This window comes from Gopherus flavomarginatus, chromosome 5 (assembly GCF_025201925.1).
Source record: "Gopherus flavomarginatus isolate rGopFla2 chromosome 5, rGopFla2.mat.asm, whole genome shotgun sequence".
Classification (NCBI taxonomy): domain Eukaryota; kingdom Metazoa; phylum Chordata; order Testudines; family Testudinidae; genus Gopherus; species Gopherus flavomarginatus.
Window position 1 is genome coordinate 133,435,851 of NC_066621.1, and position 19,117 is coordinate 133,454,967.

Below are 19,117 nucleotides of genomic sequence, written 5' to 3' on the forward strand. Positions count from 1 at the left end.
ACTGATCTTCCTGCCGCCACCTCTCATCTCGAGCTTCTCTCCTGTCCTCACGTTCACTGGCATCTTTCCTGTAATTTGATACCACGTCCTTCCACTCATTCAGATGAGCTCTTTCATTGCGGGTCACTTCCATGATTTCCGAGAACATTTCGTCTCACGTCTTTTTTTTCCGCTGCCTTATCTGAGATAGCCTTCGGGATGGAGTACTGAGGCTTGAAAAACTTGCAGCTGCATGAGGGAGGGAAAAAAGGGAGAGAAGTATTTAAAAAGATACATTTTACAGAACAATGGTTATACTTTCACAGTGAACAACACTATTCACCTTACATAGCACATGTGATTTCACTACAAGGTCACATTTTGCATCTTGAGTGCCTGCGGCTCTGGTGTTAGAGATCTCACAGACGCAGGTCTGGGCAGCAGAATTTGGCTTACATGCGGTCATGGTAAGCCACTGTCTTCTACAGCCTTCATATATCCAGCGCCCTCCTTTACCAAATAGCAAGCAAAGCCCATTCAGTGCTGCTTCTTTCCTGTTAACTTGCAGCAGCAGAAACCACCCCACCCCCATCCAATTCTCTGGGATGATCGCTTTACCCCCCCTCCCACCGCGTGGCTGGTATCATGGAAGATCACTGCTAAACACCTCTCTCCCCGCGCCCCACCACCGTGTGGCTGGTAGCAGGGAAGATCCCTGCTACCCAAACGCGAAAAACCTCAGCGCGAATCACCTGCCCCCCTCCTCCTGCTTGGCTACCTGCAAGAAAGGATTTCTTTTAAGCAACAGGCAAACAGCCCAGTAGGAATGGCCATCTCTGTCTCCTTAATAAAATTCCAGAATTTCAGCCAGGTTACCATGAATGATATCACTCTCCTGAGGATAACACAGCAAGATAAAGAATGGATGTTGCTTCAGTGCCAGCAAACACCAGGACCATACGCAGCTAGGCTTTGTCATGCAATGATACCAGATTACTTGCTACATGCATGGCGTGGTAAAGTGTCCTACCATGGAGGACGGAATAAAGCTGCCCTGCCCACAAACCTTCTGCAAAGGCTTTTGGAGTACCTTCAAGAGAGCTTCATGGAGATGTCCCTGGAGGATTTCCGCTACATCCCCAGACATGTTAGCAGACTTTTCCAGTAACTGTACTGGCCATGAATGCATCCCAAGTCCTCAGGGCAAATTAATCATTAAAAGACATTTTCTTTTAAACCATGTTTTATATTTATAAAGATACACTCACCAGAGGTCCCTTCCATGGCTTCATTGTCTGGGATAGTGGCTTGGGAGGGATGGGAGGGTAAATCCGTCTGGGTGAGAAAAAGCTCCTGGCTGTTGGGGAGAACGGAGTGCTGTTTGCTCTCTGCAAGCTCGTCCTCCTCTTCCTCCTCCTCATCTTCCCCATCCGCAGAATCCTCAGGCATGGCTGAGATTACCACCCCCACCTCGGAATCCACAGACAGGGGTGGGGTAGTGGTGGCGGACCCCGAGAATTGCATGCAGCTCAGCGTAGAAGTGGCATGTTTTCGGCCCTGCCCCGGACCTTCTGTTTGCTTCTTTGGTTTTCTGGTAGGCTTATCTGAGCTCCTTAACTTTCACACGACACTATACTGAGTCCCTGGTGTGGCCTCTCTGCATCATGGCCTCGGAAATTTTTTCAAATGTTTTTTCATTTCATCTTTTGGAACGGAGTTCTGTTAGCACGGAATCCTCTCCCCATACAGCAATCAGATATAGTACCGCCCGTGCGGACCATGCTGGAGCTCTTTTTCGATTCTCAGGAGACTGCATTGTTACCTGTGCTGATGAGCTCTGCGTGGTCACCTGTGCTGGTGAGCTCTCCATGCTGGCCAAACAGGAAATGAAATTCAAAAGTTCGCGGGGCTTTTCCTGTCTACCTGGCCAGTGCATCCGAGTTCAGATTGCTTTCCAGAGCGGTCACAATGGTACACTGTGAAATACTGCCCGGAGGCCAATACCATCTATTTGCGGCCACACTAACCCTAATCCGACATGGCAATACTGATTTCAGCGCTACTCCTCTCGTCCGGGAGGAGTACAGAAACCGGTTTAAAGAGCCCTTTATAGCGATATAAAGGGCCTCATAGTGTGGACGGGTGCAGGGTTAAATCGGTTTAACGCTGCTAAATTCGGTTTAAACGCATAGTGTAGATCAGGCCCCAGCCAGGAAGAGACAGTAGCACTCTACCAGCAGCACAAGGCGAGGGGCTCAATACTGACTCCAGGCTTCCTCACCATCTAGCTTGCTAAATCAAGGTGTCTCTTCCCTCCCCCATCACTCATACCTTATGCACCTCAGCAGCCCCAGGCACCACATTACATACCCATCACATATGAGTTCTGGTGAAAATGCTCTATGCATCTGAGTAGTGAGCCATCCATCCGCTAGCATCTCCAGTCACCCCATTACCCCCAGACAACTCCACCAGCCATCACCCCTACATAACATCTTTGGACTCTCTCACCACCCAGCTTCCTTTTCCCAGACAGCCCCCAGCTTTCTTCTCTTATAATTCTCCATTCACCTAGCTTTTCCCCACCAAAAGTGTAGGAGTTTAGTTATAATTGGCTCACTCCATCCAGAAGTCATATTATCCACTAATAAAGATTTGTGTTATTTCTGCATGTAAGATTTCTTCATTTCTAGGTTTTATTCAATTACAGGGCTCAATCATGACAAATTCTGATATTTAAAGTAGCGGTCTCACGGACTGTTTCTTTATATTAGTTATTAGAGAAAGTGTTGATTTTAAAAAGATGATGAAAAATTAAAGATATTTTACCGTGGCCAATCAAAGTTGTCAGATGATATCATATCTCCATCTATGCCACTGGACACTTGAAAGAACTTTATTGAAGATTCTGTTTTATCTTCTTCAAATAAGCCTTAAATACGAGAAAAGTTTGTAGAAAGATCAAAAATACAGGGGCCGGAATCTGCCTGCAGGTATAGCTGAGCAGAACCCTGCTCTATGACTTTAACAATTTTGAAGCTATTGCTTTTACAATGTTGATATCTAGCAACACCAGTAAAACAAGTCACATCTTAAGTATCTCTTTGTCCTAACAACAACTACAAACTGTATTACCCAGAAAGACTTTACTTTAACTTCAGTAAGCTTTTGCCTGTATTTATTGGTACATTTCAGCTAGAAACAGAAACCTTAATTATATAACGCAAGTAAAAATATTGAACACTAAGTGTAATTATCTTGGATTATGATTCAGTTTTGTATCATGCTAAGACATATACTTTGACTTGGGTTGAGGTTCTATCAGAGAAATACCGGAAACTGAAACAACACAGCTAAAATGCTCCTAAGAGCAAAATGAAAGTTGTATTCTCAAGAGGGCAAGAGTTCTATTTAAAGTTGCAAGACCTCTTTGTCAACCAAATGACTGTTTGACAATTGAAAAGTATAGTTAGCATTAATATAACATTTGTACTTCTTACCACCTAGCTCTTTGAAAGTAAGCTCCAGTTTAACTTGTTCTGGAGTTGAACCTCCTATAAACTCAGTCTTGAATTCCATATCTGTAAATTCAAGATGAAGGATTTCCTTCTGAAGTGATTTTTTAAACCATGGTCCTCTTTCCTGATCTGATCGCAGGTCAGGTATAGGGAAGCGAACAGAAAGATCTAATGCTGGTGAAGTGACTTGCACAGAAATTCTACAGTTTGCTGGTGTACGTGAATCATCCAGAAAAACTTCGGTAAACGCTTTGTGCTAGAAAATACAAAGTGAAAAACAAACTAGAGAAGCAGCATTAAAAAAAAAAACAACCCCCCGCCAAACCCACTTTACTGACTTGATAAAATGGTTATAATAGGTAAAGCTGCAATTTTTTTATACAATTTCATACAGTACTGTACATGAACTATAAGAGAATCTGGACCACCCGTACTTTTTTTTTTTAGTAAGCTATTAGAACAGGTACTGTCAAGCTTCTATATTTAATCAGGATTGAAAAAAATAAAGTATTCAGGACAGAGCCATAGAGGTATAAAATTTGAACCAGCGGTGCAGGGCTGCTTCTAGATTCCCATTATTGGAAGATCAAATAGGTATTTTGGGGCACCTGTATTTAAAAAACAAAACAACCTTCCAAGGCAGGGATCAACAACCTTTCAGAAGTGGTGTGCCGAGTCTTCATTTATTCACTCTAATTTAAGGTTTCGCATGCCAGTGATACATTTTCACGTTTTTAGAAGGTTTCTTTCTATAAGTCTATAATATATAACTAAACTATTATTGTATGTAAAGCAAATAAGGTTTTTAAAATGTTTAAGAAGCTTCATTTAAAATTAAATTAAAATGCAGAGCCCCTCGGACTGGTGGCCAGGACCCAGGCAGTGTGAGTGCCACTGAAAATCAGCTCGCCTGCCGACTTCGGCACCCATGCCATAGGTTTCCTACCCCTGAGCTACGGGTTAGTTAGATGCCTAGAAAAACTTGGATTTTAAGAGTTTAAAAAAGTCAAATTTGGCTAATATGTCGGTATTTATAATTTATATAAAAAGATGACAACTCTTCAATCTGCCACTGCCCCACTACTTTACATTGGATGGTTTTGTACATATTCTGGCCAGATAATAATTTTGAACCCCTTTAAAATGTTCCCTTTGCCTCCTGGTAGCTCCAGGCCTGCCAGCACACACACAAATTAATTTCACTCACCAGACTAATGTGTTTGTTGTAAGATGTGTACATGTGAGATGCCATCATCTCCACCGTGGTTAGTTTCTGTGGCTGAAGTAAAGAATTTAGTCTGTCTACAATACTAATATCCAGTTCACAAAATACGGGACTTAGCTTGATTTGTAATTCTGCTTTCTGTGGAACAGAGCTCAGTCTTCCTTGACTACCCTACAAAAATAAGTACATCAATATTCTCAATTAAATACTGAAAAATAAGTTACAAAAACAAAGGATGCTTGCAATATACATCTTTCTATGCAACTATCAAGATTAATAAAGTTACCTTTAAAGATTAGAGAAAAAATATTATGCTACAGCATAATGCAACAATGCAGTCAGGTGGTTTTTTTTTCAACCTTACCTGAGGTCCTCTGTTATCTGAGTGCTTATAATGGAGTTGAAGGCATGAAAGAGGATGTGTATCATTTCCTTTTTCAGAATGAAACATTAGCAGCTTGAAAATAAAAAATAAAATAATTAATAGATGTAAAACAAACAAAAGAACTAGAGAGCAGGAAAAAGCATAGTCTACCTGGCCCAAGCAGCCAGCCAATCCAGTATTCAGCTGCTTGTTTGATAGCCACAGGCCCAATAAAGAACCACAACTTCTGATTCAGACGGGGGAGACTACCCAGAAAGCCCTGAGCCTCACATACCACATTTGAGGAGACAGATAGCAAGTGATCAACAAGCACAGGCGCAGCTGGGAGCAGATGGACTATAGCACCTGAATGACAGCAACTAGGGCCACCATCACGAATCCAGTATCGTAGACTCATCTCAATCTGAGTATGAGCAAGGAGGAGTTGGGCCAAGAGCAATCACCTAAGAAAACCTGCCCACTGCCCAACTGGATAGGGTGGCAAGCAGCACTTCCTTTGAAATGTTTCAACCTCATTTTCAAAACAAAGATCCTTTTGCTTCACACACACAAAACATTAGAGAACTCTATAGGCTTGATCCTTTGGCGGCAGGGAAGAGGACATTGTTGATCACTATCTGAGTTTTCAATTAAAATTTAAGACATCTTAACGTTATCCAATCACTACAAAAAGACAATAAATTAGTAATCTTAACTTTTCCACTTCTAAGAGTAGTGTAGGATTTCCCTTCTGAAAACCTCTCCAGTTAAAATTTCAATTGCCCTGGTGCTTGGCTAACAATAGCACTTTTAATAAGTACTATTAAAAGGGGGGAGGAATAGCTCAGTGGTTTGAGCATTGGCCTGCTAAACCCAGGGTAGTAAGTTCAATCCTTGAGGGGCTATTTGTGGAACTGGGGTAAAAATCTGGGAATTGGTCCTGCTTTGAGCAGACGGTTGGACTAGATGACCTCCTGAGGTCCCTTCCAACCCTAATATTCTATGAGTCTATAATTACCTCTGTATAGTGAGGTTGAATGGAGCAGGAGTCGGTAGAGAAAAGACATTCCAGTAGTTCCATATGCCCAATGGACAAATCTGTGCTGATGCATCGAGAAGCAGACCTTTGTCTTTGTTCATAAGAGACTTTCATACCAGTACCTATAAATCTGTTATGAGAAATAAAGGTATAAATATGTATAAAATGGATTGCTGTAATCATTTTGAAAATTCAGAAACATCTTGTGTGTGTGCACATGCGTGTGTGCACACATATGTTAGGGCTGTCAAGAGATTAAAAAACTAATTATGATTTATCACTCTGTTAAACAATAATAGAATACCATTTATTTAAATTTTTTTGATGTTTTCCATATTTTCAAATATACTGATTTCAATTACAACACACGATGCAAAGTGTACAGTGCTCACTTTATATTTATTTTTTATTATAAATATTTGCACTGTAAAAAATGAATGAAATCATATTTTTCAATTCACCTAATACAACTACTGTAGTGCAATCTCTAAGGTGAAAGTTGAATTTACATATATAGAATTAGGTACCAAAAAAAGAAAACAACCTGCATTCAAAAATAAAGCAATGTAAAACTTAACAAGGCCACTCAGTCCTACTTCTTGTACAGACAATCGCTCAAACAAGTCTGTTTACATTTGCAGGAGATAATACTGCCTGATTCTTGTTTACAATGTCACCTGAAAGTGAGAACAGGCATTCTCCTGGCACTGTTGTAACTGGCATCGCAAGATATTTACGTGCCAGATGCACTGAAGAGTCGTATATCCCTTCATGCTCAACCACCATTCCAGGGGACATACGTCCATGCTGATGACGGGTTCTGCTCGATAACAATCCAAAGCGGTACAAACCGATGCACGTTCATTTTCATTATCTGAGTCAGATGCCACCAGCAGAAAGTTGATTCTTTTTTGATGGTTTGGGTTCTGTAGTTTCCGCATCAGAGTGTTGCTCTTTTAAGACTTCTGAAAGCATGCTTCACTCCTTGTTCCTCTTGGATTTTCAAAGGCACATCACATTCTTAAACCTTGGGTCGAGTGCTATAGCTATCTTTAGAAATCTCACATTGGTACCTTCTTTGCATTTTGTCAATCTGTAGTGAAAGTGTTCTTAAAATGAACAACATGTGCTGGGTCATCATCCAAGACTGCTATAACATGAAATATATGGCGGAATGTGCGTAAAACAGAGCAGGAGACATACAATTCTCCCCACAAGGAGTTCAGTCACAAATTTAATTAACAAATTTTTTTTTAACGAGCATCACCAGTATGGAAGCACATTTTCTGGAATGATGGGCAAGCACTGACAGGGCATACGAATGTTTAGCATATCTGGCATGTAAATACCTTGCAATGCCAGCTACAAAAGTGCCATGCAAACGCCTGTTCTCACTTTCTGGTGACATTGTAAATAAAAAGCCGGCAGCATTATCTCCCATAAATGTAAACAAACTTACTTGTCTTAGCGATTGGCTGAACAAAAAGGAAGACTCAGTGAACTTGTAGGCTCTGAAGTTTTGCACTCTTTTTGAGTGCAGTTATGTAACAAAAAAAATCTACATTTGTAAGTTGCACTGTCACAATAAAGAGATTGCACTACAGTACTTGTATGAGGTGAACTAAAAAAACCTATTTTTTACAGTGCAAATATTTGTAATCAATAATAATAATATAAAGTGACCACTGCACACTTTGTATTCTCTGTTGTAATTGAAATCAATATATTTGAAAATATAGGAATACATCCAAAAATATTTAATAAATTTCAATCAGTATTCTATTGTTTAACATGGCAATTAAATTTTTTTTTGAGTTAACTGTGTGAGCTAACTGCGATTAATTACTTCTTGGGGAATTCTGAGCCAAAAAATCCAAAATTCTGCATATTTTGTCAAAATAATGCAATATAATCACACCAGTTTCACTTATTTTGGTAATTTATCTGAACTACCATACAGAAAAAAACAAAAACAAAAAAACAAAAAGACACTGTAACTGCTCAGCATTTCCTAAACACATGAAAGTTAAGCCGCAAATACTTGGTAGCCAATACACTGCATTCCAGTTATAATCCTGGATTTTCATTTAAATTACATTACTTTTATTGTGGTGTTCTGTAAAGTAAAATGTTGCTTTAAATTACTCAGACTTTCACACTGTTTTGCTAATCACTGTCCTGCTTTTTTTTTAAATAGATAAGTAAAATAGATCCTGAGCTGTAATCTAACCACACTCTGCCTCTCTGGCACAGGAAGAAAAGCGAGTAAGCACACAGACTTTCCTAGCTGAGGATTCGGTTACTGTCATTTACAATAAGGCTCCTTTACACCACTCTGGAAAGATAAAGGAGCCTTAATTGACTAAGAATGGGAACAACTAACAGTAGGAAAATTAGTAGCCTACCTTCTTAGGCCTGGTCTACACTACACGTTTATACCGATTTTAGCAGCGTTAAACTGATTTAACGCTGCACCCGTCCACACTACGAGGCCCTTTATATCGATATAAAGGGCTCTTTAAACCGGTTTCTGTACTCCTCCCTGACGAGAGAAGTAGCGCTGAAATCGGTATTACCATATCGGATTAGGGTTAGTGTGGCCACAAATCGATGGTATTGGCCTCCGGGCAGTATTCCACAGTGCACCATTGTGACCGCTCTGGACAGCAGTCTGAACTCGGATGCACTGGGCAGGTAGACAGGAAAAGCCCCATGAACTTTTGAATTTCATTTCCTGTTTGCCTAGCGTGGAGCTCTGATCAGCATGGGTGGCGATGCTGACCCAAATCCAAAAAGAGCTCCAGCATGGACCATACGGGAGATAGTGGATCTGATCGCTGTATGGGGAGGCAAATCTGTTCTATCAGAGCTCCGTTCCAGAAGACGAAATGCCAAAGTATTTGAAAAAAATCTCCAGATAGAGGCCACAGCAGAGACTCAGCATAATGCTGCGTGACAAGCGTAACAGAAAGCCAAAGAATCAAATGGATGCTCATGGAGGGAGGGAGGGGGTACTGAGGACTCCAGCTATCCCACAGTCCCCGCAGTCTCTGAAAAGCATTTGCATTATTGGCTGAGCTCCAAATGCCTGGAGGGTCAAACACATTGTCCGGGGTGGTTCAGGGTATAGCTCGTCAATTTACCCCTCCTTCCCCCCCTCCCGTGAAAGAAAAGGGAAAAAAATCGTTTCTTGACTTTTTTATATGTCACCCTATGTCTACTGCATGCTGCTAGTAGACGCGATGCTGCGGCACTGAACAGCAGCACCCTCTCCCCTCCTCTTCCCTCCCCGGTGGCAGACGGTACAATGTGACTGCTATCCATATTCATAATCAGCCCGTGAGTGCTCCTGGCGGGCCTCAGGTGAGGTCAGCCGGGGGCGCCTGGGTAAAAATAGGAATGACTCCCGGTCATTCCCAGTAGATGGTACAGAATGGCTGATAACCATCTTCATCATAGTAACTGGGGGCTGAGCTCCATCAGCCCCCTCCTTTCATGTCTAAAGAAAAGATTCTGTACTGCCTGGACTATCATAGCAGTGGGATGCTGGGCTCCTCTCCCCTGCACTGTTTAATGTCCTGCCTGGACTATCATAGCAGCTGGAGGCTGCCTCCCACTCATTTTATCTCACTAACAAGTCAGTGTTTCTTGTTCATGCATTCTTTATTACTTCATCACACAAATGAGGGGAACACTGCAATGGTAGCTCAGGAGGGCTGGGGGAGCAGGGAAGCAACGGGTGGGGTTGTTGCAGGGGCACCCCCTAGAATGGCACGCAGCTCATCATTTCTGCGGGATCTGACACGGAGCGGCTGTGCTCTCTAGTACACTGGTTCTCTAGCACCTTGCCCCATATTCTAGGCAGGACTGACTCTATTTTTAGTACAACATAAAGGAGGGAATGACCCGGGGGGTCATTCCCATTTTTGTCTTTGCGCCCCCAGACGACCTCAGCCAGGAGCACCCATGACAGCAGCAGACGGTACAGAACGACTGATAACCGTCATCTCATCGCCAATTTCCAATGGCATGGCAGACGGTACAGAACAACTGATAAACGTCTCTGCTATCTTGCAAAGGCAAATGAATGCTGCTGTGTAGCGCCACAGTACCGCCTCTGTTAGCAGCATCCAGTACACATACGGTGACAGTGACCAAAGGCAAAACGGGCTCTGTGGTTGCCATGCTATGGCGTCTGCCAGACCAATCCAGGGAAAAAGGGCGTGAAATGATTGTCTGCCTTGCTTTCACGGAGGAAGGAATGAGTGACGACATTTACCCAGAATCACCCGCGACACTGTTTTTGCACCATCATGCATTGGGATCTCAACCTAGAATTCCAATGGGCGGGGGCGACTGCGGGAACTATGGGATAACTACGGGATAGCTACCCACAGTGCAACCCTCCGGAAATCGAGACTAGCCTGGGTACATGGACGCACACCACCGAATTAATGTGCTTAGTGTGGCCGCATGCGCTCGACTTTATACAATCTGTTTTACGAAACCGGTTTATGTAAAATCGGAATAATCCCGCAGTGTAGACATACCCTTAGTTGTTACATCTCTGCCTCAGGGACAGAGCCTGACTGAGGCTCAAGAGCTGCAAGTGGTTCTTTAATGTGTCTACTGGGGCTCTTTGCAGCACATGATATTAAAGCTCTGTGTGATTTAATTATTAACCAATCTAAGATATTAACTAATCAGGATTCTTTTACTATGTTATTAACCAACTGTAGAATACCTGGTCAGGACAGTCATTTTCCTGTGAGAATAATATATATAATAGTAAATGAAACCATGAATTCACACTACTGTGGCTCTTTTGGGTAACATTAATTACTAATTTGGCTCTTGAACCACTGAGGTCTGAGTATCACTCCATTAGTACTTAAAATAGAATCTGACATTAGGAACTTAGGATAATGGAATCCACCTATTCTGCCTTCAACAGTGACCAATGCTTCAGAGGAACACATAAAACCTCTACAATGCACATATTGTAATTTAGCAATATTATGCCATGGAAAAATTGGTTCCTGACTCCTGGATGATTTTGTTCACTTTTTTATTGTGCCCCAACTGACATCCCATTTTGCATTACAAAGAAAAACAAACTCACTCAAAACCACAGACCGCTTGTGCAATAAGGCTGCTCTATAAACTATACCTATTTCGTAAAGACGCTGTATAAAACAGAGAAACATCCTGATTTTTGCCCCAGACTCTGTGTGTTTGATTGCAGAACCTGCATCTGTCTTGATCGATCTCAGCATTAAGAGATTTAGGATGAGTTATGCACACACAGTTCTTTTTTTCCTGAGATTTTTCATTTTGCAACTCAAACCGTCCCAAACTATTTTAAACATTTAATGAAAAAACAAACACAATCTTCTACTATGTTAAATAAAGCATGATTTGATTCCAAATATTCATGGACATAAACCTAAATTGTCAAAGCTTATTTAAAAGAATATCTGGTTCTTTGTTTGTTGTATTAGTTAATAGGCAAAGTTGTACCTAAGGTGGTCATGAGAACAAGCCTCTGCAAACACTTCTCGGAAGGACAGAAAATCTTCTGTTGAAAACTTAACTGGATCAATCTTTTCTATTCGGGTAAAGAAATCCAGTGTCATTCGTGTCAGCGGGTTAAGATTCAGTGATGTTTCAGGTGGTGGTAGAGGGTCAATGTGAAGTACAGATACTGAGAAAGTGCCCAGTGCCAGTCTAAAAAGAAGTTCAGGCCTGGATTCATCCACTGAAACAGATCTGGATGGAAGTGCTGAAATACAAAATTAAATCAAATTTCTTACTAAAAGTTAGTTTTCAATAGCAACTTGTACATCTATTACACTTACCAACATAGCCTTAAGAAATGCATAAATGTCAAACTATGAAAACTACGCAAATCACAATAAGACGAATTTTATACACTGTAATATATTGAGTCTTTGTTTAATTATAGAATACTTACACTTTGTGTAGAACTACTTTTGTTGACGTTACCTTCCCTTACCTCATTTCTAAATTTGGCCAAATCCCCCACATACATGAAGAATATCCATGTAAACCTCTCACTCACTTAAGAGAAAGCAGCTAAGCAGGAATCTGTGCAATAGACATGTCATGAAGTGCACCACTCAGCATAATCTTTACAAACTGTACTGTCTAGAGGAAACGATACACACTAATTGAAGAAGCACTTAGAGAAAGGTCACATTTTGGTCTTCTGGATTTTGATGCTCTTTTGCCAAGTTTCAGAACAACAATGAAAAATGTCTAACAGTATAAAATGATTAGGAGGTAAACACATGTTTTTACTTACAAGTCCTTCTTAAAGGAGTTTGGTGAACAATACTGGGTGTAAATGATGAACTTCTTGGTGGTGGTGGTGGTGGTTCTTGTTTATTAGGGTCATGAAAATCACCCCACGTTGGCTGAAGCTAAAACACAAATATATCTGATCTCTCATCTGCATAACACAACAGTTCTCAAGCTAATGCAAGCAGTAACGTATGACCATAAAACAGTATGCAAGACCTTTGTACATATATGCTATCAAAAGTAGTTTTCCAGCTTGTCATTTTCACAGTATATTAATCAATACGTTGTCTATTGTTTATCTGGATGTTAAGCTACATTCTTTAGCTCTCATGATGACCTTCCCTTTGTATTTCTGAAAGGGAGATAACATTGCCCTCACAACTAACACATGTTCTTCTGTTACCCAACGGAAACTAGAACTGCTCTCTATGACCTCCATTCAGCAAAGTAATTAAAAGAATGTGCATAAGAACTGAGTAGAGATGAACATAAACCACAGTAATACTTTGCTGAATTACAGGCTATGACCTTAACTTAGGCAATACCACAACTTTGTGTGTTTTTATTGTGTTCCTAGCCTTCTATATTAAACATAGAAATGTAGCACAAGGATGTGTCACAAATACTCCACATAAACTTATAGCAGCTTGGAAATATACACAGTTTATTTCCTGGTCTTCAAGCCAAACAAATTCATAACTTATGGAATTCCCAGGTTTCATAGCTGTAGCTTGCTGTGGAAATTATCACTGAAAATCTACCTAACTCCTTAATAAAGGAAAGCCAGAAAGTGATTTATGCATTAAGGAACCATACAAATTTGCTTGTTGATAATGCCACTGGAACAGTAGGCTTAACATGTTTCTATTATCTGAGAATTTTTCAATAGCAGAAGCAATGAGGAATCAGTATCAAAAAAAACTTTTACTCTATAAAGATATTAACTGTAAATAATACTATACCACTGTAGCACTCAATGGAGAACCTGCTGGTGTAGTAGTGTATGTACTAGTTAAAGACAGGTCTAGATCCATAGTTGGTGGGTCTCCAAGAGGTGGAAGAGAGGAGAGACTGTGAGACATGTCCATGTCAGCCATTGAGAAGAAAACTTCTTCTTCTAAGGAGAAATTATGTATAATCAATAGGGTTTTTTTATAATGACAAACATTAACTTTAGTTATAATACACCAAATTAATCCTAGCTGCAGAAACAAAATAGTCGGGATATGACATTAACTAGCTAAAAGTTTATTCACAGCATTTCCTAGTTCACTTATACTGAAGCCCAATAATAACCAAGAGGAAAAAATAATTTTCCAAACAAGAGTGCATGACCAAGGCAACGCAAAACACCAAATTCCAGCAATGTTATGAGTATACACATAATAAAAAATGTTTCCATTCATTTTCATGTTCAGGTTAAGACTGCTACAGGTTGCAGTGATTAATTCACACTTCCCATGCTGAATCAAGATATGAATTGGCACCTAAAAAAACCAGTAACAAATTATCCATGGGCTCAAAATTAAAAGTAAAGCAGTTCACATTTAATACAAACAATCATAAAATAAATTATATAAGAACAGATAAAATAATAGACTGTTGTAAACCTTTGTTAATGGAGCTGTACTAATCTAAGTACTGGCACCTTTCAGATTCCAGGTTTCTTCTCCATGAAATTCATGTCTTAAATCCAAATACATTCCGCCAGTACATGCATGTTTAAACTAGGTTTTATAATAGAAAACCAAAAGAAAGTTTTATAGTATTCTATATTTCACTTAGTTCCTTCAAAAATTAGTTCTGAAAGGGATTTTACAGACCTAGGGTCTGTTTCGTTGTGTATTAGTGTCCAGACTATTAAATGCCCCAAATGAACGACTTCAGTCTGAGCTAGTACCATGAATAGGCCTTATATCCTGATTTAAGGGTATAATTAGTGGTAGACAATAAATCTATAAAGGTTACTGTTATTTTGCCCTTCTGAAAGATCAAGAGTACTTTAGCACTGTACATTACAAATTATTTTGCATGACGTTGATACTAGGCTGTCTGACATACTGGCATCATGTCTCATACTTACCACGGCTAGAAGGTGTTCTGGTGGTCTCCGTCTCATAAAAGCTCTGCTCAGATGATGCTACTGCTGACAAAGATTCTTTTCTTAAGTAACGTTTCAGCTCCATCTGAATCCGATATTCGTCCTCCTGTTGCATTGGTCGGTTCTTTCTATCTTTATTTGATAATTCTATCCTGCTGGGGCTCTCTGTATTCAAATAGAGGAAATGGAAACATAATTTGTATTTCCCTTCCATTCTGCCATGGAAAACTTCAACAACTAGTCAGAAAACTGATTGACATTTTATGAACTTATCTTCCATTTTCACTTCTCCAAATACAAACCAGCATGGAAAACTAACTCCTTTTCCTTCTGTATTATTATGCCCAAAACTAAGAGGAAGATTTTGAGGTTATGTAGTCAGAATAGTTACAGATTCTGTTTTTAAAAGTTCTAGTCCATGTTGGCTTTAGAGGAATATGGAACTTCATCTATAAATGACATTATAACATGAATTGGCCCTATTTAATCAATGGAATAGGAAAATATTTCCAACATTCTTCCAAGGATATTAATATCACTACCTAAATTGACATAGTAACTGAATATGCAGCATTGGGAATATATCTAGTTATACACTTGATCCAGTAAAATAAGTTTTATTATTTTATACACTAGGATTCCAAAAAGGACTGTACATTTATATGAACAATGGGAGCATCCATAGTTATATTAAGTCTGGTCTATACTACAGGCTTATATCAACATGAAAAATCCACAGCGCTAAACCATCTCCTCCTGTGTAGACAGCGTTATGTTGGCAGAAGAGCTTCTCCCATTGACATAGCTACCACCTCTTGGGGAGATGGATTAAGCACACCTAGAGGAGAGCTCTCTCCCATTGGTGTAGAGTGTCTTCATTAAAGCGTTACTGTGGTGCAGCTGCATCAGTGCAGCTGGACTTGATGGATCCCACTCTGGTTCAAATCATCCAAACAAAACTGTTTCACTATTATGTTGTCCTTTTCTCTCTCCACCACTCCTCTTCCCCAGGCATTTGATTGTATTCTCCACCTGTTAGCGCAGCACAAACTAAGATTTCAAGCTCTTTTAAAGAGGCTGTTACATATGTGTACACCACATAGAACAATGAAGCCTGGAGACCTGATTGGGGCCTCTAGGTCTTATCTTTAAGCAAATAAATAGATAATTATCATTAATCATTAATCATTAATAATTAATAATCTGAGGACTTGTTTATTGTGCAAGCTCTCTTTACTGCTTTCTATCTCATCAAATACACATTTAATATTAATATAATGTTTACTTGCCTGGCCCAGCAATGGCTGCTAACATGTCCAATAGAAGATGTACCTGCCTTGGTGACAGGAATAGGTGTATAGAGTCTATCTCCCCATCTATATCCAACTTTAAAAAAAAAAATTATAAATTCTTAGAACAAAGACGTGTGTTAAGCTTCCCCAATCAACTATAAGTCACTAGATAGTGTACCGCATCACTCTATAGCAGTGGCTCTCAACCTTTCCAGACTATTGTACCCCTTTCAGAAATCTGATTTGTCTGGCATACCTTCAAGTTTCAACTCACTTAAAAACTATTTGCTTACAAAATCAGACATAAAAATACAAAATACAAAAGCATCAGAGTACACTATTACTGAAAAATGGCTTTTTTATTTTTACCATATAATTATAAAATAAATCAACTGGAATATAAATACTGTACTTACATTTCAGTGTATAATATATAGAGCTATACTGACTTCGCTAGTGCTTTTTATGCTTTTATGTATTGTAAAACTAGGCAAATATCTAGATGAGTTGATGTACACCCAGAAGACCTCTGTGTACCCCCAGGGGTACACTTACTCCTGGTTGAGAACCACTGCTTTGTAGGGCAAGTAAACTAAAGTCCTTATTCTCCTCCTTTCACTCTCTTCTCTGCCACCACCTCCATGCTGCTTTTAAGTGAACTGCAGGTTATATCTGGAAGCTTTGAAGGATATAGTCTTCCTGCAACATCTGGGATTGAACCTTCATATTCTTCCAATTGGAAACAGCCTGAAATTTAACTATACAATTGCTTCCAACATTGGAGTTCATAGCAGTTCTACGAAACATTGCTACTGTGCCAATGATTATTTATTTTGTTATGCTATACACAAAACAAACAAAACCACACAAAAACCATGCATCGCTGGAGAAAAATTCAGCATCATTATTAAGCAGTTAGCGATTTTGTTTCTTTAATACTCTTGAATGAAATTAATGGCAGCGACATAAGGCTTATTTTATATACTACATACAGAATAGTAAAACTTGCACCTTATGTGGTAAATTTCCTTAAAAATTCAAATACTTTTCACATAAATACTAGCCTACCTATCTATATTATACAAAATTACTGATTTTCTTAAATAATGTTGTGGGTTATACCTAAGATTTATTATAAATTGTAACAGTAACAAAACAAGGAAATTAAACTAGTTCTCTCCAGACCACTAGACAGCACCACAAACTGAGCTTGTTCCCAATGTTTGCTGTAGGATTACATACAGATTTAGGGTCCAATTCTAAAACCCCTTACACTCTCACTTGTTGCTCCACTGTCAAGGGTTATATGTTGGGAGAAAAGATTTGCTGGAGCAAGTAGTCTTCATGAAATCCCTAAGTGCTCTCCTGTCGACTCCTGTACTCCAGCTCGGCGAGAGGCACAGCAGAGTCGATGGGGGAGCGGCAGCAGTCGACTCAACATAGTGAAGACACCACGGTAAGTAGATCTAAGTACGTCACCTTCAGCTATGTTATTCACGTAGCTGAAATTGCATAACTTAGATCGACCCTACCCTCCACTCCCTCCCAGTGTAGACCAGGCCTAAAGGTGCCACAAGGATTCCTCGTTGTTTTTGTGGGGAGTGTGTGCACCAAAGATGTCGGGGGGTGGGAGGGCTGGATTTCACACCTTCGGAGCTGAAGAACCAGAGAGGAAAAGTCTGAGGGTCTGGTAGTTAGGAACTCACAGTGGATGAATTTTGGGAGACCTGGGACTCAAAGGGCTGTTGGGGTCACCCTGCAATGAGTAATTAAGCTGGTGAATGCCAGAACTTTATGCTTGTGGGCAGGCTGCTAGTATTAGGGTTCTGAACCAAAGCAACACAGCATAAATCAGCTAAGGTAACAAGGCAGGCAGGGACCAAACCCCTTACTGATCTAGGAGACCCCCAAAACATTACAACTGGCTCCTACTGCCTTTTCCTTTCCTTGAGAAAACTGGAAAGAAGATTCAAATTATTAAATTCTGCTAGCACTTGAAATTAAATTAAATTCTGTTCATTCCTGAGAAGGTTAAAATCTGGATAGATTTAATTTAAACACCTTATTTAATCCTATATTTAAATAAAGAAGCCAGACCACACATCAGGAGGAAATCTTGGACTAGACGGTATGTTTTGAAGAAGAAAACCAACTGCACATTCTGTATACTTTTTCTCTATTTCTATGACTATATATAGTCTATTTAATGAATTAACCAAAATCAAAACTGAGCTCACTTTTTAATTTTGCACATCATGTACAGGGCCAGCTCCAGTGTTTTTGCCACCCCAAGTGACGAAAAAAAAATATGAAAAAAATAAAAGCCACAATCAGCGGCAGCTCTGCCGCCATTTCATTTTTCAGTGGCAATTCAGTGGCAGGTCCTTCCGTCCGAGAGGGACTGAGGAATCCGCTGCCGAAGAGCTGGACGTGTCACCTCTCTCCGTTGGCCACCCCAAGCACCTGCTTTCTCTGCTGGTGCTTGGAGCCGACCCTGACCACATAACATTTATAGTATTCACTGACTGGTGTTAAACAAAATGTATTTTGTATACAGTTAATACAAAAAGATGAAGTTAATATTCCAAGTCAGTAACAGAAAATCACAATACCGTTTACCACACCAACTGATTTGCTCAGTGTTTCTCCCACTACAATGCCAAACACTGCACAAAGCATGCTAGAAATGTTGCTCTGTGTTCTATTTAAGGCATTGGACAGGTCATCAAATAGAAGTGCAACACAGAGTCCTCTACTCAGATCTTGAACTAAAGAGGTGTTTTTCCTGCCACCTTTAAATAAATGCAATGATTGAAAGTAGGAAATCTTTTGATCTTTAAAAGGATTGCAGAAAAGCATTTAGCTATTAAAAAATCTAGAACTGAGAACCACAGAGCTTTTAATATCTTATAATAGTTTGTTTCTCTATTTCACACACTGCATTTTCATGGTTATCTTCCTTTTCAGCAAATGTTGCCACAAGGACTTTATGTCAAGAATTTTTCTTGAATGAAAAAATACAAAAAAGTTCCAAAAAAAATCAACCAGCAACTGGAGGATATGTAACAAAGTTCCCCACTGTAGTAGAAACCATATTGAGTAGTTTCGGATCTCTGTATTTTATATGTATTCTTTGTTTCAATTAATTGTATTTTCAATTTAAATTTTAAAATATTTTCTATCATCTACCTTTTGTGTCAGGTATCAGAGCACATTATAAACCACAAATGTGAGTACACTTCATTGAAGATGATTTCAGAACCGATTTTATTATC

General features: G+C 39.7%; 1 protein-coding gene across 6 annotated transcripts in view; it reads right to left on the minus strand.

The window, feature by feature from the left end:
• The window catches only part of ATG2B (autophagy related 2B), a 102,628-nt gene that overhangs the window by 65,605 nt on the left and 17,906 nt on the right, over positions 1-19,117 (minus strand). For 3 of the 6 annotated variants that reach the window (XM_050954435.1, XM_050954436.1, XM_050954433.1), the window contains exons 7-16: positions 15,840-15,936; positions 14,533-14,715; positions 13,412-13,566; positions 12,451-12,568; positions 11,646-11,907; positions 6,105-6,255; positions 5,087-5,179; positions 4,705-4,893; positions 3,480-3,753; positions 2,809-2,911 (exon numbers count right to left, since the gene is read on the minus strand). In XM_050954435.1, the coding sequence (XP_050810392.1) occupies positions 2,809-2,911; positions 3,480-3,753; positions 4,705-4,893; positions 5,087-5,179; positions 6,105-6,255; positions 11,646-11,907; positions 12,451-12,568; positions 13,412-13,566; positions 14,533-14,715; positions 15,840-15,936 (1,625 nt within the window). Of the gene's footprint in view, positions 1-2,808; positions 2,912-3,479; positions 3,754-4,704; positions 4,894-5,086; positions 5,180-6,104; positions 6,256-11,645; positions 11,908-12,450; positions 12,569-13,411; positions 13,567-14,532; positions 14,716-15,835; positions 15,937-18,454; positions 18,595-19,117 lie in introns of those variants that run through there. The other 3 variants (XM_050954438.1, XM_050954434.1, XM_050954437.1) reach the window with 3 other exon arrangements.